Raw genomic sequence first — 23,903 nt, 5'->3', positions numbered from 1 at the left:
TCACAAACTTCACCTGTCAAGCAATGAGCAATATACTTGCCTCATACATTCATCAGAAAACTAGCCTCATATTTATCAGAAAATTCAAGATATTTACAAAAGAATCTCTAAAGATTCCCTCAACTTTTCTAGTGAACAACCAACTATTTCCCACTGGCTTCCCAATTCCTCAGATAATTTCAGCCAAAAACATCCTTGAGAGATTAAAAAAAAAAAAAAAAAAAAAAAAAAAAAAAAAAAAAAAAAAGAAAGACACCACCTGGATCAACACTACCCAAAAGAATAAAAGTGGACATTGCACCTTTAACCAAAGATATCACCTACATCACTAATGCATCTTTACAAAGAGCTTATATCCCAGTGCTCTAAAACTCTAAAACATGCAGTTATTCAAAAAGTCAGATCCAGACACCTCCATTCCATACAACTTCTGGCCCACCTCAATTATCCCTTTCCTAGTATGGATCACTGAAGCAAAGGCAGCCACCCTTATAGAGAACTACAAAGAGTGAAACACTCAAGATTCTGCTCATTCAGGAGGTACTGAAGCCACAGTGAAGAATGGTAGATAAAACGCACTAAACTAAAGAGTCTAACAGGACTTGGTGGCTTTCATCCTAAGTGACCTCTCAGCAGCATTTAACATTATAGTTCAGTAAACACTCCTACACCCTCTTAAACTTCGATTTAAAAATTGTAAGAAAAGCATGGGTATGCTTTAAAATCTTTCCATTCAAAATCTAAAGCAGTAATCAAATTATCTACATTTCTCAGACACAAACACCTTTGTATAAGAAGCCCCAAGGATCATTGAGCAAAAGGAGGCATTGAGCACACAACTGATGCTATCTTTTGAGATTGTGTAAATACCCATTATGATATTTTATTGGCCGAAAAAGATAGGCCACCAGAATTTGTCTATAATCTCCCATACGGGGAAGAGGTAATTGAACCATCTTTCTTGCCACTAGTTCCAGTAAAGCTCAGCGAGGCTTGCACTAGTGATTGGACAGTGGCGCAGGCACCCGCGCTGTATTGTAACCATGTAGGGTGGGATAAAGACTCTCCCTACCATAACCCAATTAGGTCCCAACCACAACCCCAATATCCAATCAAACATGAAGCTAAAGCACCCATGAGAGAAATCCTCACACAGCTAGAGTACCAGGGAGTAATTGAACCTTGTGTCTCACCAATGAACAACCCGTAGATGCCTGCAGCTAAACTGGACCATTCATATAGAATAGTCTTAAAATACAGACATTTAAATAGTCATACACACATTTGCCAGTCAAAATGCACACAGTGTGACACTTATTAACAATAAAATGTGCAAAACAAAATAATACTTTGATATTTTCAATGGTTTCTTCTGCCAAAATATAGCGCCTGAAAGTAGGGATTTAACAAGTTTTATTGCTTTGAGCTCGCCCAAAGTTTTGCAGACCCCACAGGGGTATAAAAACAGTTCAGGATTGTTTTTAGCTTCTGTAACATAAATTTTACACAACAATGACCCTGAGGCATTGTTCTACATATATGATATAAACCTTATCGATGATGATCTTGTTCAACATTTAAAACAGGTGAGCCGCACTGTTGTGGGTTTGCCAAATTAGGCTACAAATGTAATTTAAAAAAAAAAAATAGCCTTACTTAGTTTCCTATTTTTGGGATACGAATTATCAGACTAAGGCAAAAGCCTAGTGTCTCAATTTCTAGAAATTTTCTAGAAAAGTGCACACAATTGCAACCACAAACATGATCAAAAAGCTCCAGTCATTATTGGGCTTTTTAAACTTTGGCAAAACATACATTACAGATTATGCACAACGCATTAAACCATTACATGATTTAATACATCCTGATTTTCCAGTAAATATTAGGCAGGTGAACACATGCATTCTTAGAGCATTACAACAAGACATACTTGCAGCTAAACACTTACACACAAGAGACAACAAAACATATTTGGTCAGAGTAATAGCTAGTACCATCTGTTTCACCTATGAAACGTTCAAGGGTGATACTGTCTCTATAGCATACAAATCACATCTGTATCCCACCGCTGAACAACGTTTTGCTCCCACAGAAAATTTATAGCATTGGTTCAGATGGCTGTCATATAAGAAAGACCTCTGGCCCAGGGGAAACACATTTTCTTATCTCCGATCCCATCCCTTGAGGCTCTCACAAAAGCTGGCATTCTTAACGCCAAGGCACTACATCTACGTTGAATTAAATGGGCAATGTCTCAGACGGCCATTGATGTTGATTAGGTTTTTGACCCTAAATTACAAACTCATGGATTTCTCCAATATGAACTAGAATGCCCTGTTACAGCAAACACTTAGCCTATTGAACAATATAATACAATCATTTACATGGATAGCTCAGCCAAAGCAGCAATAGGAACTAAACATGAATACTCTGACGTCTTTGCCAGTGGCTACATGAAGGATGGTGAATTCTATCCACAGCATACCTATACAAAGACCTTAGGGAACTGCACTGCACAATTAGCAGAGCTCAAGGCTCTGTTGAGGGCACTGGAACACAGATCCAGGACAATTAAAATGAATTGTTTGTGATTCATACTACTGTGTCAAGTCCTTCAATGAATACCTGCATTACTAACACAACAGAATGGGTTCAGAGATAAAAAAAAGGCAACACCATTAAACGCAGACTACTGTGGGCGGTGTAGGAAAGTACCATCTTGCCTGGCATGTTACCCCCATATTTCACTGTATGTATGTTGTTTTAGTCTATGTGTCACTGGGACCCTGCCATGCAGTGCTCATAAGTATGTGCCCTGTATGTGTTCCCTGTGTGGTGCCTAACTGTCTCACTGAGGCTCTGCTAACCAGAACCTCAGTGGTTATGCTCTCTCTGCTTTCCAAATTTGTCACTAACAGGCTAGTGACTAAATTTACCAATTCACATTGGCATACTGGTACACCCATATAAATCCCTAGTATATGGTACTGAGGTACCCAGGGTATTGGGGTTCCAGGAGAACCCTATGGGCTGCAGCATTTCTTTTTCCAACCATAGGGAGCTCTGACAATTCTTACACAGGCCTGCCAGTGCAGCCTGCATGAAATAACGTCCACGTTATTTCACAGCCATTTACCACTGCACCTAAGTAACTTATAAGTCACCTATATGTCTAACCTTCACCTGGTGAAGGTTGGGTGCAAAGTTAGTGTGTGGGCACCCTGGCACTAGCCAAGGTGCCCCCACATCGTTCAGGGCAAATTCCCCGGACTTTGTGAGTGCGGGGACACCATTACACGTGTGCACTATACATAGGTCACTACCTATGTATAGCGTCACAATGGTAACTCCGAACATGGCCATGTAACATGTCTAAGATCATGGAATTATCCCACCAATGCCATTCTGGCAATGGGGGGACAATTCCATGATCCCCCCCGGATCTCTAGCATAGTACCCAGGTACTGCCAAACTGCCTTTCCCGGGGTTTCACTGCAGCTGCTGCTGCTGCCAACCCCTCTGCCCTCCTGGGGTCCAGCCAGGCCTGGCCCAGGAAGGCAGAACAAAGGACTTCCTCAGAGAGAGGGTGTTACACCCTCTCCCTTTGGAAAAAGGTGTCAGGGCTGGGGAGGAGTAGCCTCCCCCAGCCTCCAGAAATGCTTTGATGGGCACAGATGGTGCCCATCTCTGCATAAGCCAGTCTACACCGGTTCAGGGATCCCCAGCCCTGCTCTGGCGCAAAACTGGACAAAGGAAAAGGGGAGGTGCCCAGAGCTCCTCCAGGGTGTCCCAGACCTCTGCCATCTTGGATTCAGAGGTGTGGTGGCACACTGGACTGCTCTGAGTGGCCAGGGCCAGCAGGTGACGTCAGAGACTCCTTCTGATAGGCTTTTACCTATCTTACTAGCCTATCCTCCTTCCTAGGTAGCCAAACCTCCTTTTCTGGCTATTTAGGGTCTCTGCTTTGGGGAATTCTTCAGATACCGAATGCAAGAGCTCACCAGAGTTCCTCTGCATCTCCCTCTTCACCTTCTGCCAAAGGATCGACCGCTGACTGCTCAGGACGCCTGCAAAACCGCAACAAAGTAGCAAAGACAACTACTGCAACCTTGTATCGCTTCATCCTGCCGGCTTTCTCGCCTGTTTCCTCGTGGTGCATGCTCTGGGGGTAGCCTGCCTCCTTCTTGCACCAGGAGCTCTGAAAAAAATCTCCAGTGGGTCGACGGAGTCTTCCCCCTGCAACCGCAGGCAACAAAAGACTGCATCACCGGTCCTCTGGGTCCCCTCTCAGCATGACGAGCGTGGTCCCTGGAACTCAGCAACTCTGCCCAGGTGGCTCCCACAGTCCAGTGACTCTTCAGTCCAAGTTTGGTGGAGGTAAGTCCTTGCCTCCCCACGCTAGACTGCATTGCTGGGTACCGCGTGATTTGCAGCTGCTCCTGTGCACTCTTCCAGGATTTTCTTTGTGCACAGCCAAGCCTCGGTTCCAGACACTCCTTCCTGCAGTGCACAACCTTCTGAGTAGTCCTTCAGCGTTGTGGGACTCCCTTTTGTGACTTCGGGTGGACTCCGGTTCACTTTTCTTCCAAGTGCCTGTTCAGTTTCTTCTGCGGGTGCTGCCTGCTTCTGTGAGGGCTCCCTGACTTGCTGGGCGCCCCCTCTGTCTCCTCATCCAAGTGGCGACATCCTGGTCCCTCCTGGGCCACAGCAGCATCCAAAAACCCTAACCCCGACCTTGCAGCTAGGGTGGTCAACTCAGCGACTTGAGCAAAGCGGGACGGTGTGCTGGGGACCTGGGCTATGCTGTGCACGAAGGATTCCTTGCAGAAGTGCACAGAAGCCCTAGCAGCTGCAGTTCACGCAGTACACAGGATTACTGTCTGGTGTGGGGAGGCAAGCACTTAGCTCCACCAAATTTGGACAGAAGGACCTCTGGACTGTCGGGGTCACTTAGATTCAGCTCCTGTGTTCCAGGGACCACGCTCATCAAGATGAGAGGGGACCCAGAGGACCGGTGATGCAGAAGTTCTGTGCCTGCGTTAGCAGGGGGAAGATTCAGTCGACCCACAGGAGATTTCTTTTTGGCTTCCAGTGCAGGGTGAAGGCAGACAGCCCCCAGAGCATGCACCACCGGGAAACAGTCAGGAAAGCCAGCAGGATTAGGCGCTACAATGTTGCTGGTAGTCGTCTTGCTACTTTGTTGCGGTTTTGCAGGCGTCCTGGAGCAGTCAGTTCTGCATTGTTCTGCCTTGCTGGGATTGAGCTGCTCAAGCCCCAGGAGGGCAGAAGCCTGTCTGTGAGGTGGTAGCAGCTGGGGCTGCAGTGAAAGCTTGGCATTGGCTTCCTATGGGTTATAAAAGTAATGCTGCAGCCCATAGGGATCCCCTGGCACCCCAATGCCCTGGTTACCTAGGTACCATATACTAGGGACTTATAAGGGGGGGGGGGGCAGTATGCCAATTTGGAGTGAAATACTGGGTTACCAGTATGTAAGGACAAATTTGGAACCAGAGAGAGCATAAGCACTGGGTTCCTGACCAGCAGGATCCCAGTGACAGTCAAAACACACTGACAAACAGGCCAAAAATGGGGGTAAACATGCTAGAAAGAGGCTACTTTCTAACATGAGGTCTGGTGTACCTTTTGTCTGAGTTACTTGTGCCTTGGAGCAGTTATCATTCTTCACCCCCTGGAAAGCATAGTGCATTACACATTTACAGGCCTAGCAGGACTGTCAGAATAATATTAAATACAAAGATTTTGTAACACAAGCTCCTGAGCTGTAAAAACAAAAGTTCAAGCCATAAAAGAGTTTAAATATACATTGAATGGTGGAAGAGGCTATGATTTTTGGGCCCCCTCTAACCAAGTGTGACTGGACAGAAAGACCACATAGTTCTAAATGTTTTGGTGGTGGTCCCGTTGCCCTAGGACCACCACAGGCTGAGTTATGGGCAACAACGTGTTGTAAAAGGAATTCCTGCAAAGCATTATGGGATGAGTTTCCCTGAGTGCAGTGAATATTGTAGTACTGGCTCTCCTGTTGCAAAGGAGTCAATACCTGGTCAATTTCATGCTATTTAAAGCCACACAAAAAATGTACAAAAAACACACACAAGACACAACTACATGTATTTACTGATTATGTAAAGTAAGGAACAAGTGAAGGGCAAATGCAGAAAACTAAGTGGACCGATCTATGCAGGTCAAAGCATTCAAGCTAGTCAGGAGAATCAAATGGTGAACATCAGATACCTCCAAGGTGGGAAAGTGCCTGGAAGATGTGATCCCCTAGTTTAACATCAACTCTGAGGGAGACTTCTACCCCAGATGGGATGGCCTAATAAACAAGTTAAGGGATCATTTGCTGGAACCCGGCGCCTCTCAATAACACTATAAGACATTCAAGAAGGAGCAGTCTCAACAACCGCACAACAGGGCCATTATTACTACACGAAGAGCCTTAAGAAGGGCAACCCATGCTCACAAGTTAAATCCCACAGTAAACTCTGCAAAGATCATTGCTACCATACGCAAAATATATACAAAAATAACTTGGGAGGAAAAGAAAAATTCTGAGCAAAAAGAATGGCTAAAATTACTCCAAATCAAATTTTACAAGAAAAAAGCTGTGCCCATCTTTGGAACTACATCAACAAACTCAGATACAACAACTGTACCATGTACAACCAGATAGTTTGGATGTGACGCATAAAAGCACTATACAATAGCTCGCTAATAGACCCAGACGGCAACCTTGGCCGAGAGACAGTAAACCAAACGCCTGCAGAAATTCAAGCTTTGGTCATGGAGGCCCTGTTGCGTTGGCTCTTATTGTACCAATGAGGCTGCTGGATATGGGCTACAGCATCACCTGAATTGTGGGGAACTGAGTCCTATTCCACACTGTGATAACTGTCGACCTAATCAGCTTCCGGACAGCTAGCAGTGCCTCATCTCTGCCCAAGAGCAGGGACGATTTTTGGCAACCAGGCGCATGACATGATGTCTTGTCTGGGAAATCGTGGTGAATCAGATCTCATCCTTTTCTCTCAGTTACATTTAGTCTCACACATGCAAAGGCAAGCAGAAGCAGAAAAATGGTTCAATAAAATGTATTGAATCAGCCACGTTCAAGATAACATGGCATGAAATGCAATAATTAGCATGATGAAACATACTAGAAGCAAAATGGTAACAAAGAAAGTGAAACACAGGAAAATGTCCCACCCTACTGTCACTATGCACACTTGGAGCACAGCAGGATAAACCCTAATCTGCCCTTCAGGATCCCCCCCTAAGAAAACATCATCCCCCCCATACCTGTGTATGATAGTGAAGAAGCCTGTTATCTACAGAGGCACCATCCCCACATGGGCCAGGTAACCAGTGGTCTCAGCGAGCAGCTGTAATGAAGTCAGACAGCATACGGTCCTAGTTCTCTGGCAGAAACCTCCCTCTAACATGCATGGGACAGGAAAATGTTTTAATCATTAAAAAAAAAAAAAAAAAAAAAAAAATGATGGTCTAAAAAATACCCCCATGTAAAAATAAGTGTATTTCTGTGAATGTTAGAGACGCAGTGTACCACTTGTGCTAACAATCTTATCTTTCTGCAGCTTTGGGGAAAGCAGAGTGAAAGAATGCTGTGCTTAGAAATGTAATGCTTTCCTAGGCGACAGGACAACTAGATAAAGAAAATTAAACACCAATAATGTGGAAGATTCTAAAATAATACAATGAAGCAGAATAAAATGTTACTAAGCTAAAGGGGACAAGCAACAGGCCTTGGTGCCAAAATAAGATGCCCAAAATCATCAATAACATGCCCCAAAAAAAATCACTAAAATGACAGTACAACAGTCCAAGTCTGTAAACAAACAAAAAGAAAAAAAGCCATGAAAAATTACACATCTTCTGGCCCCAACAGCCTCTCAGCCAGTATATTGAAGGGCGCCCCAGGACTAGGCAAAGGTGATAACCCCCCTGTTCAATCTAACTTATATTGCAGCGCAGACCCCAGACTCATGAAGGTGCTCCATCCTATGTACACTCTTCAAAAAAGAAGTCCCGACAACACCAATTAACTATCGACTCATAGCCCTTTTGGACCTAGAGGCCAAAGCCTACACCCGCTCCCTTCTCAAACAACTAGGGTGAATGGGTCATGGAAAACCACATCCTTACTTTTTTCAAACTGGATTTCACACCGATACTTCTACAACTGACATTACTACACCCGCCACCTTGAGTCGCATAAAAAAAAAAAGTCAGCCTCCGCTGTAGGAGGCTGGCCTGGCTTATAGTGGGTACCTTGTGGTACTTACATCCTTTGCTAGGTCCAGTTATCCCTTATTAGTAGAATAGAAGTGTTTCTAGCAGTTTAGGCTGATAGAAGTTAGCTATGGCAAAGCAGTTTAGGCTAAACTAGGAGACATGCAAAACTCCTACTATACCACTTATATCATATAGCACAATATCATAAGAAAACACAATACTCAGAGTTACTAAAAATAAAGGTACTTTATTTTAGTGACAATATGCCAAAAGTTTCTCAGTGAATACCCTCACTTAGGAGGTAAGTAATATACACAAGTTATATGTACACAAACCCAAAACAGGTAAGTAACAGGAAGAGAAGTAGTGCAAACAATGTAGAATCACAATAGGATACAATAGGTAAACATAGGTCTAGGGGCAACACAAACCATATACTCCAAAAGTGGAATGCGAATCACGAATGGACCCCAGACCTGTGGGAGATTGTAGAGGATCGCTGGGACTGTGGGAAAACAGTAAGGGTGTCCAAAATACCCCACCTCAAGACCATAGAAAGTAGGAGTAAAGTTACCCTACTACACCCCAGAAAGACACAATAGTTGTGATAGGGGATTCTGCAAGAACCACAAGCACAAGCAAAACACTGAAGACGGATTCCTGGTCCTGAGGACCTGTAAAGGAAGGGGACCAAATCCAAGAGTCGCGACAGTGTGTGTGTGTGTGTCGGGGGGGGCAGGAGCCCAGGAAACCCCGGATGAAGGTGCAAAAGGGCTGCCTCCGGGTGGAAGAAGCTGAAGATTCTGCAACATCGAAAAGGGCTAGGAACTTCTCCTTTGGATCGAAGATGTCCCACGGCGTGCTGGAGGTTGCAGAAGTGTTTCCACGCAGAAATACAGCAAACAAGCCTTGCTAGCTGCAAGGGTCGGGAAGAGGTTTTTGGGTGCTGCTGGGGCCCAGGAAGGACCAGGATGTCGCCCCTTGGAGGAGGAGACAGAGGGGGCGATTAGCAACTCAGAGAGCCCCCACAGAAGCAGGCAGCACCCGCAAAAGTACCGGAGCAGGCACTTGGAAGATCTGAAGACAGCGGTCGACTCAGAGTCACAAAGGAGGGTCCCACGAAGTCGGAGTCCAACTCAGCGAGTTGGGCAATGCAGGACGGAGTGCTGGGGACCCAGGCTAGGCTGTGCACAAAGGAAGCCCTGAAAAAGTGCACAGAAGCCGGAGCAGCTGCGAATCACGCAGTACACAGGTTTGCTGTATGGTGTGGGGAGGCAAGGACTTACCTCCACCAAACTTGGGCTGAAGGACCCCTGGACTGTGGGGGTCACTTGAATCCAGCTCCTGTGTTCCAGGGACCACGCTCATCGGGACGAGAGGGGACCCAGAGGACTAGTGATGAAGATGTTTGGTGCCTGCGTTAGCAGGGGGAAGATTCCGTCAACCCACAGGAGATTTCTTTGGGATTTCCAGTGCAGGGTGAAGGCAGACAGCCCTCAGAGCATGCACCACAACGAAGCAGTCGAGAAAGCCGGCAGGATTAGGCGCTACAATGTTGCTGGTATTGCTACTTTGTTGCGGTTTTGCAGGCGTCCTGGAGCAGTCAGCGGTCGATCCTTGGCACAAGTCGAAGAGGGAAGTGCAGAGGAACTCTGGTGTAGGAAAGTACCATCTTGCCTGGCATGTTACCCCCATTTTTCACTGTATATATGTTGTTTTAGCTGTATGTGTCACTGGGACCCTGTTCTCCAGGGCCCCAGTGCTCATAAGTGTGCCAGAATGTGTTACCTGTGTAGTGACTAACTGTCTCACTGAGGCTCTGCTAATCAGAACCTCAGTGGTTATGCTCTCTCATTTCTTTCAACTGGTCACTAACAGGCTAGTGACCAATTTTACCAATTTACATTGGCTACTGGAACACCCTTATAATTCCCTAGTATATGGTACTGAGGTACCCAGGGTATTGGGGTTCCAGGAGATCCCTATGGGCTGCAGCATTTCTTTTGCCACCCATAGGGAGCTCTGACAATTCTTACACAGGCCTGCCACTGCAGCCTGAGTGAAATAACGTCCACGTTATTTCACAGCCATTTTACATTGCACTTAAGTAACTTATAAGTCACCTATATGTCTAACCTTTACATGGTAAAGGTTAGGTGCAAAGTTACTTAGTGTGAGGGCACCCTGGCACTAGCCAAGGTGCCCCCACATTGTTCAGGGCCAATTCCCCAGACTTTGTGAGTGTGGGGACACCATTACACGCGTGCACTACATATAGGTCACTACCTATATGTAGCTTCACAATGGTAACTCCGAATATGGCCATGTAGCATGTCTAAGATCATGGAATTGCCCCCTCTATGCCATCCTGGCATTGTTGACACAATTCCATGATCCCAGTGGTCTGTAGCACAGACCCTGGTACTGCCAAACTGCCTTTCCTGGGGTTTCACTGCAGCTGCTGCTGCTGCCAACCCCTCAGACAGGTTTCTGCCCTCCTGGGGTCAAGCCAGGCTTGTCCCAGGATGGCAGAACAAAGAACTTCCTCTGAGAGAGGGTGTGACACCCTCTCCCTTTGGAAAATGGTGTGAAGGCAGGGGAGGAATAGCCTCCCCCAGCCTCTGGAAATGCTTTCATGGGCACAGACGTGCCCAATTCTGCATAAGCCAGTCTACACCGGTTCAGGGGACCCCTTAGCCCTGCTCTGGCGCGAAACTGGACAAAGGAAAGGGGAGTGACCACTCCCCTGACCTGCACCTCCCCTGGGAGGTGTCCAGAGCTCCTCCAGTGTGCTCCAGACCTCTGCCATCTTGGAAACAGAGGTGCTGCTGGCACACTGGACTGCTCTGAGTGGCCAGTGCCACCAGGTGACGTCAGAGACTCCTGATAGGCTCCTTCAGGTGTTGCTAGCCTATCCTCTCTCCTAAGTAGCCAAACCCTCTTTTCTGGCTATTTAGGGTCTCTGTCTCTGGGGAAACTTTAGATAACGAATGCAAGAGCTCATCAGAGTTCCTCTGCATCTCTCTCTTCACCTTCTGCCAAGGAATCGACTGCTGACCGCGCTGGAAGCCTGCAAAACTGCAACAAAGTAGCTAAGACGACTACTGCAACTCTGTAACGCTGATCCTGCCGCCTTCTCGACTGTTTTCCTGGTGGTACATGCTGTGGGGGTAGTCTGCCTCCTCTCTGCACTAGAAGCTCCGAAGAACTCTCCTGTGGGTCGACGGAATCTTCCCCCTGCAACCGCAGGCACCAAAAAGCTGCATTACCGGTCCCTTGGGTCTCCTCTCAGCACGACGAGCGAGGTCCCTTGAATCCAGCAAGTCTGTCCAAGTGACTCCCACAGTCCAGTGACTCTTCAGTCCAAGTTTGGTGGAGGTAAGTCCTTGCCTCCCCACGCCAGACTGCATTGTTGGAAACCGCGTCTTTTGCAAATACTCCGGCTCCCGTGCACTTCCGGCGGAAATCCTTTGTGCACAGCCAAGCCTGGGTCCACGGCACTGTAACCTGCATTGCACGACTTTCTAAGTTGGTCTCCGGCGACGTGGGACTCCTTTGTGTCACCTCGGGTGAGCACTGTTTCACGCATCCTCGTAGTGCCTGTTTCTGGCACTTCTCCGGGTGCTACCTGCTGCTGAGAGGGCTCCTTGTCTTGCTCGACGTCCCCTCTCTCTCCTGACGCAATTTGCGACATCCTGGTCCCTCCTGGGCCACAGCAGCATCCAAAAACGCTTACCGCACGATTTGCAGCTAGCAAGGCTTGTTGGCGGTCTTTCGGCGGGAAAACACTTCTGCACGACTCTCCAAGGCGAGAGGGATCCGTCCTCCAAAGGGGAAGTCTCTAGCCCTTTGCGTTCCTGCAGAAACCTCAGCTTCTTCTGTCCAGTAGAAGCTTCTTTGCACCCACAGCTGGCATTTCCTGGGCATCTGCCCATCTCCGACTTGCTTGTGACTTTTGGACTTGGTCCCCTTGTTCCACAGGTACCCTAGATTGGAAATCCATTGTTGTTGCATTGCTGGTTTGTGTCTTTCCTGCATTATTCCCTTATCAGAACTTCTTTGTCCTTTGGGGAACTTCAGTGCACTTTGCACTCACTTTTCAGGGTCTTGGGGAGGGCTATTTTTCTAACTCTCACTATTTTATAATAGTCCCAGCGACCCTCTACAAGGTCACATAGGTTTGGGGTCCATTCGTGGTTTGCATTCCACTTTTGGAGTATATGGTTTGTGTTGCCCCTATCCCTATGTGTCCCCATTGCATCCTATTGTAACTATACATTGTTTGCACTGTTTTCTAAGACTATACTGCATATTTTTGGTATTGTGTACATATAACTTGTGTATATTTGCTATCCTCATACTGAGGGTACACTCTAAGATACTTTGGCATATTGTCATAAAAATAAAGTACCTTTATTTTTAGTATAACTGTGTATTGTGTTTTCTTATGATATTGTGCAAGTGACACTTGTGGTACTGTAGCAGCTTCACTCGTCTCCTAGTTCAGCCTAAGCTGCTCTGCTAAGCTACCATTATCTATCAGCCTATGCTGCTAGACACCCTATACACTAATAAGGGATAACTGGGCCTGGTGCAAGGTGCAAGTACCCCTTGGTACTCACTACAAGCCAGTCCAGCCTCCTACATCTGGTGAGCTCTTGCATTCGTTATCTGAGGAATAGCCCAGAGGAGAGACCCTAAATAGCCAGAAAAGGAGGTTTGGCTACCAAGAAAGGAGTTTTGGCTACCAAGAGAGGTAAGAACCTATCAAAAGGAGCCTCTGACGTCACCTGCTGGCACTGACCACTCAGAGCAGTCCAGTGTGCCACAAACACCTCTGTTTCCAAGATGGCAGAGGTCTGGGACACACTGGAGGAGCTCTGGGCACCTCCCCTGGGAGGTACTGGTCAGGGGAGGGGTCACTCCCCTTTCCTTTGTCCAGTTTCGCGCCAGAGCAGGGATGGGGGATCCCTGAACCAGTGTAGACTGGCTTATGCAGAGATGGGCACCATCTGTGCCCATCAAAGCATTTCCAGAGGCTGGCGGAGGCTACTCCTCCCCAGCCATTCACACCTATTTCCAAAGGGAGAGGGTGTAACACCCTCTCTCAGAGGAAATCCTTTGTTCTGCCTTCCTGGGCCGGGGCTGCCCAGACCCCAGAATCCTGTCTGAGCGGTTGGCAACAGCTGCAGTGGAAACACCAAAGGCAGTTTAGCAGTATCCGGGATCTGTGCGAGAGACCCAGAGGATCATGGAATTGTCCCCGCAATACCAGAATGGTATTGCGGGGACAATTCCATGATCTTAGACATGTTACATGGCCATGTTCGGAGTTACCATTGTGACGCTACACATAGGTAGTGACCTATGTGCTGTACACGCATGTAACTGTGTCCCCGCACTCACAAAGTTCGGGGAATTTGCCCTGAACGATGTGGGGGCACCTTGGCTAGTGCAAGGGTGCCCACTGTAGGAGGTTTGCCTGGCTTGTAGTGGGTACCAGAGGTACTTACACCTTGTGCCAGGTCCAGTTATGTCTTATTAGTGTAGAAGAGGTGTTTCTAACAGCTTAGGGTGATAGAAGGTAGCTATGGCAAAGCAGCTTAGGCTGAACTAGGACACATGTAAAGCTCCTACTATACCACTGGTGTCATATGCACAATATCATAAGAAAACACAATACACAGATATACTAAAAATAAAGGTACTTTATTTTTATGACAATATGCAAAAAGTATCTCAGTGAGTACCCTCACTATGAGGATAAGAAATATACACAAGATATATGTACACAAACCAAAATTATGCAGATAATAGCAAAAGGAAGTAATGCAAGCAATGCAAAGTTACAGTAGATTGCAATAGGAGCACATAGGTATAGGGGCAACACAAACCATATACTCCAAAAGTGGAATGCGAACCACGAATGGACCCCAAACCTATGTGAGCTTGTAGAGGGTCGCTGGGACTGTGGGAAAACAGTGAGGGTTAGAAAAACAGCCCACCCCAAGACCCTGAAAAGTAGGTGTAAAGTTCACCTACTACCCCCAGAGAGCACAGAAGTTGTGATAAGGGATTCTGCAGGAAGAACAAACACCAGCAATTCAACAATAGTGGATTTCCAGACCTGAGTACCTGTAAGACAAGGGGACCAAATCCAAGAGTCGCGACAGTGTTGAGAGTGGACAGGAGCCCAAGAAATGCCAGCTGAGGGTGCAAGGAAGCTGCCACCTGTTGGAAGAAGCTTGGTGTTCTGCAAGAACGAAGAGGACTAGGCATTTCCCCTTTAGAAGATAGATGTCCCACATCGTGAAGAATCTTGCAGAGGTGTTCCCACGCAGAAAGACCGCAAACATTCCTTGCTAGCTGCAAGGGTCGCAGTTAGGGTTTTTGGATGCTGCTGTGGCCCAGGATGTCGCCACTTGGATGAGGGGACAAAGGGGGCGCCCAGCAAGTCAGGGAGCCGTCTCAGAAGCAGGCAGCACCCGCAGAAGTACCTGAACAGGCACTTAGAAGAAAAGTGAACCGGAGTCCAGCCGAAGTCACAAAAGGGAGTCCCACGACGCCAGAGGACAATTCAGAAGGTTGTGCACTGCAGGTTAGAGTGTCGGGACCCAGGCTTGGCTGTGCACGAAGTAAATCCTGGAAGAGTGCACTGGATCCGGAGCAGCTGCAAATCACGCGGTACCCAGCAATGCAGTCTAGCGTGGGGAGGCAAGGACTTACCTCCACCAAACTTGGACTGAAGAGTCACTGGACTGTGGGAGTCACTTGGACAGAGTTGCTGAGTTCCAGGGACCACGCTTGTCGTCCTGAGAGGGGACCCAGAGGACCGGTGATGCAGTCTTTTGTTGCCTGCGGTTGCAGGGGGAAGATTCCGTCGACCCACAGGAGATTTCTTCAGAGCTCCTGGTGCAGAGAGGAGGCAGGCTACCCCCAGAGAATGCACCACCTGTAAACAGTAGAGAAAGCCGGCAGGATGAAGCGATACAAGGTTGCTAGTAGTCGTCTTGCTACTTTGTTGTGGTTTTGCAGGCGTCCTGAGCAGTCAGCGGTCGATCCTTTGGCAGAAGGTGAAGAGGGAGATGCAGAGGAACTCTGGTGAGCTCTTGCATTCGTTATCTGGGGAGATCCCCCAAGCAGAGACCCTAAATAGCCAGAAAAGGAGGTTTGGCTACCTGGAAGGAGGACTGGCTACCAAGAGAGGTAAGAGCCTATCAAAAGGAGCCTCTGACGTCACCTGCTGGCACTGACCACTCAGTTTGGCAGTACCTGGGTTCTGTGCTAGAGACCCGGGGGATCATGGAATTGTCCCCCCAATGCCCGAATGGCATTGGGGGGACAATTCCATGATCTTAGACATGTTACATGGCCATGTTCGGAGTTACCATTGTGATGCTGTACACAGGTAGTGACCTATGTACAGTGTACGCGTGTAATGGTGTCCCCGCACTCACAAAGTCCGGGGAATTTGCCCTGAACGATTTGGGGGCACCTTGGCTAGTGCCAGGGTGCCCTCACACTAAGTAACTTTGCACCCAACCTTCACCAGGTGAAGGTTAGACATATAGGTGACTTATAAGTTACTTAAGTGCAGTGGTAAATGGCTGTGAAATAACGTGGACGTTATTTCACTCAGGCTGCACTGGCAGGCCTGTGTAAGAATTGTCAGAGCGCCCTATGGGTGGCAAAAGAAATGCTGCAGCCCATAGGGATCTCCTGGAACCACCATATCCTGGGTACCTCAGTACCATATACTAGGGAATTATATGGGTGTACCAGTATGCCAATGTGAATTGGTAAATTTAGTCACTAGCCTGTTAGTGACAGATTTGGAAAGCAGAGAGAGCATAACCACTGAGGTTCTGGTTAGCAGAGCCTCAGTGAGACAGTTAGGCATCACACAGGGAACACATACAGGGCACATACTTATGAGCACTGGGGCCCTGCCTGGTAGGGTCCCAGTGACACAGACTAAAACAACATATATTCAGTGAAATATAGGGGGTAACATGCCAGGCAAGATGGTACTTTCCTACATCCACTCTTCAGCTGTTTCATTGACTACAGCTCTGCATAAGACAAGGTAGACAGTAACACGCTATGGAGGAAACTAGACATGTGGGGGCAATTGCTCAGGGCCATCATCTCTCTGTACCTAAACACCTGGGTTCGCGTGAGAACAGGTCCTAACACAGTAACCTCTAAAATCACAAATGAGGACCGCCTGAAGCAGGGGTGCGTTCTCACCCCTCTCCTTTACAACCTGTGTACAACTGACCTGGTCAAATATCTGGAGTGTAGTTGCTTGATACCTTCACAATGTGGCTACTCAAAATTACACATCTTAAAACACGCTGACGAACTTTGTCATAATGTATCACACGAAAGCCGGAACTAAGCGAGCCCTCAGCAAACTCCAGGAATACATCAAAGCTAATTTTCTCACAATCAGTAAGGACAAGACCAAAGTACTGATTTTTAGTCACTAAAAAAATAGAAACTTCAAACATGGTGCATGGGAGCTGGGACCATTAAAAAATAATAATAATAACCCACACAAAATACAACTACCTGGGGGTATGATTCAACAAGACCTCTGGTCCAACAGCCCATCTAGCCGCCCGGAAAAAAAAAGCCAGAGCCATCAAATACAGCCTGACCTGTCTCAAGAAGATCTTATACAATGCCTCAGCTGTACCTGTGCCGAAGGTCATGAAGGCCTCTCTTCTCCTGGCACTACAACATGCTTTTCCCAAGGCCGTGCCCCCACCCTAGAACACGCTCAATGTACGGCCTACACTGGAGTATTTCAAATTCCCAGATATATACGGAGGACCAGACTTTGTAACTGGCCCTCCCTAGATAACCGCTAACATGTGAGGCTGACACCTTCAAATTTTATATAAGGACGCTTAAAGCACCTGCAAAGACACTTAAAGCGCGATTCAAAGAGATATTTGAGAGCCCTGGGAATTCTGCCACCGACAAGTTAAAAAAGCATTAGCCTCTTTAAAAATTAGAGGCCTCGAGTTGAACTCAGCCACTATTTCTTACACAGCCCCTCACACAGACACTGGTCCCTCCTGTCAACCTCCAATGACTCATCACCAAAATGTCTCCTGTTGATGCCCCCTGTGTAGGCCCAGCTCGATCTATTTTCAACCCCCTAACACCCTTCAGGGGCATCAACATTTGCACTACCATTGTTTATTGCTTCACCTACATCCTCGAGCAGACCGGTCAGGTCGCTGGGATTTAGACATTTATAAACAGTCAACAACTATTGCCCTTTCTTTCAACCGCATCTTTGCACGTGGAAAATAATGGTAATTTTTCCTTATTTTTATTATAATTTTATTGTAATATTGTTATTTTTTAATTAACTAAACAATACATTTGTTGATTGACTGAAGTGGGTGGCACAATAAGTCGTGCAGGTCCACTGGTAGCATTTAAATTAAAGGCCCTGTGTATATAGCATACCACTCTCCAAAGGGTTTACATGTAAATTAAATATGTCAACCAAACCTAGTTTAGGAAAGCACTTTAGCACTGGTTAGGACTGTGTACTTTACCAATGCCAAGGCCAACAAAAGCAAAAATCCAGCAAAAGTAGGATAAGTAAGCAAAAAGGTTTGCGGTTACACTGTAGGGAGGACCATTTCCAACTTGCTGTTTTTGGTAGGAAGACTGCTATGTAACCGGCAAAAGTGCAATTAACTATGTCAGTGGTTCCCAACCTTTTGGTTTCTGTGGACCCCCACTTTAACATTAATGGAACCCAGGGACCCCCACGGAATTATCATGGGAATCCGGGGACCCCCGCCTGAGTCATTACTGGAAGCTGGGGACCTAATTTGTCAATATGTTTTAATTTTCTAGGCTCTCGCGGACCCCCAGGGGTCCCCGGACCACAGGTTGGGAACCACTGAACTATGTAACAGGGTCGATGTCATGCAAAGCGCTCGACTTCTGCCAAGCGAGATCGCGCTGCGAAAAAAGATAAAAAGTAGTACACAAACCTGACAGAAAACAGCGAGCCTCTCATGTTTTCAGTACTTGGTCACTGCACTTGAGCAGGGCTGACCACCGGAAAAGGCATGCCATATGCATGCCTTCCACTAATGAAAGCAAGCAGATTTTAAAAGGCAAGCCCACAAACCAATGAAAGACACTGACGTGACATGGACGGGGCTCCGAGCCCTTTTCTAACTACTGAAGCGTCTTGCAAGCTACATGCATGTTCAAGCGACACAGGTTCGACCCTAAAAAGTGGTATCAATATGGAATACCTTTACATGGTGTGAGAAAGTAGCCTCTTTCTAGCCTTGTTACCCCCACTTTTGGCCTGTTTGTGAGTGTAGGTCAGGGTGTTTTCACTGTCTCACTGGGATCCTGCCAGCCAGGGCCCAGTGCTCATAGTGAAAACCCTATGTTTTCAGTATGTTTGTTATGTGTCACTGGGACCCTGCTAGTCAGGACCCCAGTGCTCATAAGTTTGTGGCCTATATGTGTGTGTTCCCTGTGTAGTGCCTAACTGTCTCACTGAGGCTCTGCTAACCAGAACCTCAGTGGTTATGCTCTCTCATTTCTTTCCAAATTGTCACTAACAGGCTAGTGACCAATTTTACCAATTTACATTGGCTTACTGGAACACCCTTATAATTCCCTAGTATATGGTACTGAGGTACCCAGGGTATTGGGGTTCCAGGAGATCCCAATGGGCTGCAGCATTTCTTTTGCCACCCATAGGGAGCTCTGACAATTCTTACACAGGCCTGCCACTGCAGCCTGAGTGAAATAACGTCCACGTTATTTCACAGCCATTTTACACTGCACTTAAGTAACTTATAAGTCACCTATATGTCTAACCTTTACCTGGTAAAGGTTAGGTGCAAAGTTACTTAGTGTGAGGGCACCCTGGCACTAGCCAAGGTGCCCCCACATTGTTCAGAGCCAATTCCCTGAACTTTGTGAGTGCGGGGACACCATTACACGCGTGCACTACATATAGGTCACTACCTATATGTAGCTTCACAATGGTAACTCCGAATATGGCCATGTAACATGTCTATGATCATGGAATTGCCCCCTCTATGCCATCCTGGCATAGTTGGCACAATCCCATGATCCCAGTGGTCTGTAGCACAGACCCTGGTACTGCCAAACTGCCCTTCCTCGGGTTTCACTGCAGCTGCTGCCAACCCCTCAGACAGGCATCTGCCCTCCTGGGGTCCAGCCAGGCCTGGCCCAGGATGGCAGAACAAAGAACTTCCTCTGAGAGAGGGTGTGACACCCTCTCCCTTTGGAAAATGGTGTGAAGGCAGGGGAGGAGTAGCCTCCCCCAGCCTCTGGAAATGCTTTCTTGGGCACAGATGTGCCCAATTCTGCATAAGCCAGTCTACACCGGTTCAGGGGACCCCTGAGCCCTGCTCTGGCGCGAAACTGGACAAAGGAAAGGGGAGTGACCACTCCCCTGACCTGCACCTCCCCTGGGAGGTGTCCAGAGCTCCTCCAGTGTGCTCCAGACCTCTGCCATCTTGGAAACAGAGGTGCTGCTGGCACGCTGGACTGCTCTGAGTGGCCAGTGCCACCAGGTGACGTCAGAGACTCCTTGTGATAGGCTCCTTCAGGTGTTGCTAGCCTATCCTCTCTCCTAGGTAGCCAAACCCTCTTTTCTGGCTATTTAGGGTCTCTGTCTCTGGGGAAACTTTAGATAACGAATGCAAGAGCTCAGCCGAGTTCCTCTGCATCTCTCTCTTCACCTTCTGATAAGGAATCGACTGCTGACCGCGCTGGAAGCCTGCAAAACTGCAACATAGTAGCAAAGACGACTACTGCAACTCTGTAACGCTGATCCTGCCGCCTTCTCGACTGTTTTCCTGCTTGTGCATGCTGTGGGGGTAGTCTGCCTCCTCACTGCACCAGAAGCTCCGAAGAAATCTCCCGTGGGTCGACGGAATCTTCCCCCTGCAACCGCAGGCACCAAAAAGCTGCATTACCGGTCCCTTGGGTCTCCTCTCAGCACGACGAGCGAGGTCCCTCGAATCTAGCGACTCTGTCCAAGTGACCCCCACAGTCCAGTGACTCTTCAGTCCAAGTTTGGTGGAGGTAAGTCCTTGCCTCACCTCGCTGGGCTGCATTGCTGGGAACCGCGACTTTTGCAGCTACTCCGGCCCCTGTGCACTTCCGGCGGAAATCCTTTGTGCACAGCCAAGCCTGGGTCCACGGCACTCTAACCTGCATTGCACGACTTTCTAAGTTGGTCTCCGGCGACGTGGGACTCCTTTGTGCGACTTCGGGTGAGCACTGTTTCACGCATCCTCGTAGTGCCTGTTTCTGGCACTTCTCCGGGTGCTACCTGCTGCTGAGAGGGCTCCTTGTCTTGCTCGACGTCCCCTCTCTCTCCTGGTCCAATTTGCGACCTCCTGGTCCCTCCAGGGCCACAGCAGCGTCCAAAAACGCTAACCGCACGATTTGCAGCTAGCAAGGCTTGTTGGCGTTCTTTCGGCGGGAAAACACTTCTGCACGACTCTCCACGGCGAGAGGGATCCGTCCACCAAAGGGGAAGTCTCTAGCCCTTTTCGTTCCTGCAGAAACCGCAGCTTCTTCTGTCCAGTAGAAGCTTCTTTGCACCCGCAGCTGGCATTTCCTGGGCATCTGCCCATCTCCGACTTGCTTGTGACTTTTGGACTTGGTCCCCTTGTTCCACAGGTACCCCAGATTGGAAATCCACAGTTGTTGCATTGTTGGTTTGTGTCTTTCCTGCATTATTCCTCTAACACGACTATTTTGTCCTTAGGGGAACTTTAGTGCACTTTGCACTCACTTTTCAGGGTCTTGGGGAGGGTTATTTTTCTAACTCTCACTATTTTCTAATAGTCCCAGCGACCCTCTACAAGGTCACATAGGTTTGGGGTCCATTCGTGGTTCGCATTCCACTTTTGGAGTATATGGTGTGTGTTGCCCCTATCCCTATGTTTCCCCATTGCATCCTATTGTAACTATACATTGTTTGCACTGTTTTCTAAGACTATACTACATATTTTTGCTATTGTGTATATATATCTTGTGTATATTTCCTATCCTCTCACTGAGGGTACACTCTAAGATACTTTGGCATATTGTCATAAAAATAAAGTACCTTTATTTTTAGTATAACTGTGTATTGTGTTTTCTTATGATATTGTGCATATGACACTAAGTGGTACTGTAGTAGCTTCACACGTCTCCTAGTTCAGCCTAAGCTGCTCTGCTAAGCTACCATTATCTATCAGCCTAAGCTGCTAGACACCCTATACACTAATAAGGGATAACTGGGCCTGGTGCAAGTACCCCTTGGTACTCACTACAAGCCAGTCCAGCCTCCTACACATGGGTAGTACCTAGCAGTCATAACTGCAAAGTCCATGGCACCAAGCTAATATTGGTAATGGATCTCCAGACTGATTGATCACTAAAATATTAGTTTTAAATATATTTTGGAAATTCAACCAATTTCTAACATAAGCTTGGGTGTTCCAAAGATGCACTGTATCATTTCGCGTACACACTTATCAACTGTGATATGCATATAGTAATAATCTAGACAAGCAATGCTTTTAATTTAGTAGGCGGGGCCGCGCATATTAGACCTACTCACAGGTAGCTTATTAACTATGCGTTATGGTCATCTTGAGCTCTACACTGAATTAAGTTTTCTTGAAACGACAAGTAACTAAGTGGCCATCCTGTGTATAGAGGTAAAAAAAAAACAATTTCTGTACCCTGGGCCAATATCACCAACAGAAAAGTATTCTAAAGTGCCTGATTTGATTTTTAAAACTAAAGTGACATCATTTTCCGGAAGCAACTAAAAGTCTAAGAGAAAAAACAGGCAGCATAAGTTACCATTCCTCTTTTTGCGGCGCTTTATAATTTAACGTCGAGGCTGCTTCATCTGTTTTAACGTAGGCTATTACGAAATAAAATACGGCTATTACAAATTAAAATACAAGTAAACATCAAGTTACCCACAGCAAATACAACCAATAGGTCCTGAAACTACATTCCGCCATTTTACACACAGGATCGCCTCGCCACTTCCTGACCCGACGAGCTGTCTATTTGTCTGTTCTTTTTACGTTAACCAGCTTGCTACAGCGAGACTCGCGTTTATCTGTGAAGTGCTTAAATTAACGAGTACGCGCCTTTCTTTTCTATGGAAGCCTTAATTTGTAAAAGCAGTAAGGTTGTCGTTATAATAATTACCCTGTGTCTGTTTGCACACCAGTACAAATATGTGGTTAGCACAATCGGTTTCGAAAACACAAAAAAGCAAAATGCTGGTAAAAAAAAAAAAAAAAAAAGAGAGAGAAGAAGAAAATATCCCGAAGTCTTCCGTCCCGGGAAATCTTTCCATTACTAAAAAGTAAAACAAAGTGTACATCGATCACGAAAGCCACATACATGTTAAAGAAAATACGTCACGGAATAACACGAGACTGGGAGGAATCACGCTATGTTCCAGGCATCACAAAAAAAGTTTAGCGTAAGAAACTTTCAACAAAGCTCTCTAATTTCATACTGTCCTTCATCATAACTCTGAAAGGAAAACAATCGCTATATAACTAGCCAGAGCCGGCCGTACAAAAACTAATATTTAGTGAGCTCAGCTTTAAGATATACATATCTCGAAACTACTTTTCGTTGCTAGAACTAAACAATACGGCAGGTTTCGTACTTTCGCCATTCTATAAAAAAGAAGGCAGCTTGGGGTGAAAAAAATGCCCAGCTTGAGGCTTTATTTCAAGGTACAAGTTAAGACCGTTTTTACATTTATCATCATGATACTAAAAAAGTTTAGATAAAGTTGGGGTGAAAACGGCAGTCAGTGATATAAAGGATCTAGGCAATGGGAAGAAAACATGGCTGCAATTCCAAGGATGAATCACACGGCAGTAAAGCGTGTGTATGAATCAAACTTACATTGTAGTTTTCCTGACCAAGGTAAAACGAGTATGTGATGTGTACCTAAAAGAAGCGGACCAAAGTAAGCATTATGCCCCTTGAGCATACCGTACCTGCGCAGAGATTCCAGTCGCTGCAATCTACATTACCGATGTTGAAGGATCGCTCCGGATCAGTGTAGGGAGAGCAGGGGGAGGAGCATGACGACGAGTAGGAAGGCGAAAGGCATGGCTCATTCGAGAAAGACTTTACCCCCGTACAGCTCATTCGTATTAAATCCCGACTCTGCAAGTCCCTTCTCATCAACGGTCCCTCAAAAACCATGCCTGCTTTAGAACAAAGAGGAAGCACGCACAATAAACGACACAAGATGTTTTTTTGTAACTATGCGGAAACTGAATGTTCAGGTCTTATGTAAACCCTCCGGTTTCCGGAAAGCCACCCGTCGATAGTTAGCGATCTTCACAGTGCTGGGAAGCTATTGGACGCCTCCGTTGCCGATCCCTCATGACCCCTCCCTGTTTTGCCCTTATGGGCAGAACTAACTGGAAAGCGACAGTTGAAGACAGTGTTCTGACTGTCTGCGCACCCCTGTCTATATGTGTACACCTTACGTCAGAGGGTGCTCACAAATACAGCTGCTTCATGTATGTTTGAGCTTGAGCGTCTGTCAG

General features: G+C 46.9%; 1 protein-coding gene across 3 annotated transcripts in view; it reads right to left on the bottom strand.

Annotated features, from left to right (window-relative positions):
* Positions 1-23,689, bottom strand: part of NFKBIZ (NFKB inhibitor zeta) — a 331,222-nt gene extending 307,533 nt beyond the window's left edge. The window contains exon 1 of one of the 3 annotated variants that reach the window (XM_069204799.1): positions 23,343-23,689. In XM_069204799.1, the coding sequence (XP_069060900.1) occupies positions 23,343-23,553 (211 nt within the window). In that variant the 5' untranslated portion in view covers positions 23,554-23,689. The remainder of the gene's footprint in view (positions 1-23,342) is intronic. The other 2 variants (XM_069204802.1, XM_069204800.1) reach the window with 2 other exon arrangements.
* Between the last annotated feature and the right edge of the window lie 214 nt (positions 23,690-23,903).

Source organism: Pleurodeles waltl, chromosome 8 (assembly GCF_031143425.1).
Source record: "Pleurodeles waltl isolate 20211129_DDA chromosome 8, aPleWal1.hap1.20221129, whole genome shotgun sequence".
NCBI lineage: Eukaryota > Metazoa > Chordata > Amphibia > Caudata > Salamandridae > Pleurodeles > Pleurodeles waltl.
This window is presented reverse-complemented; position numbering and strand designations above follow the sequence as displayed.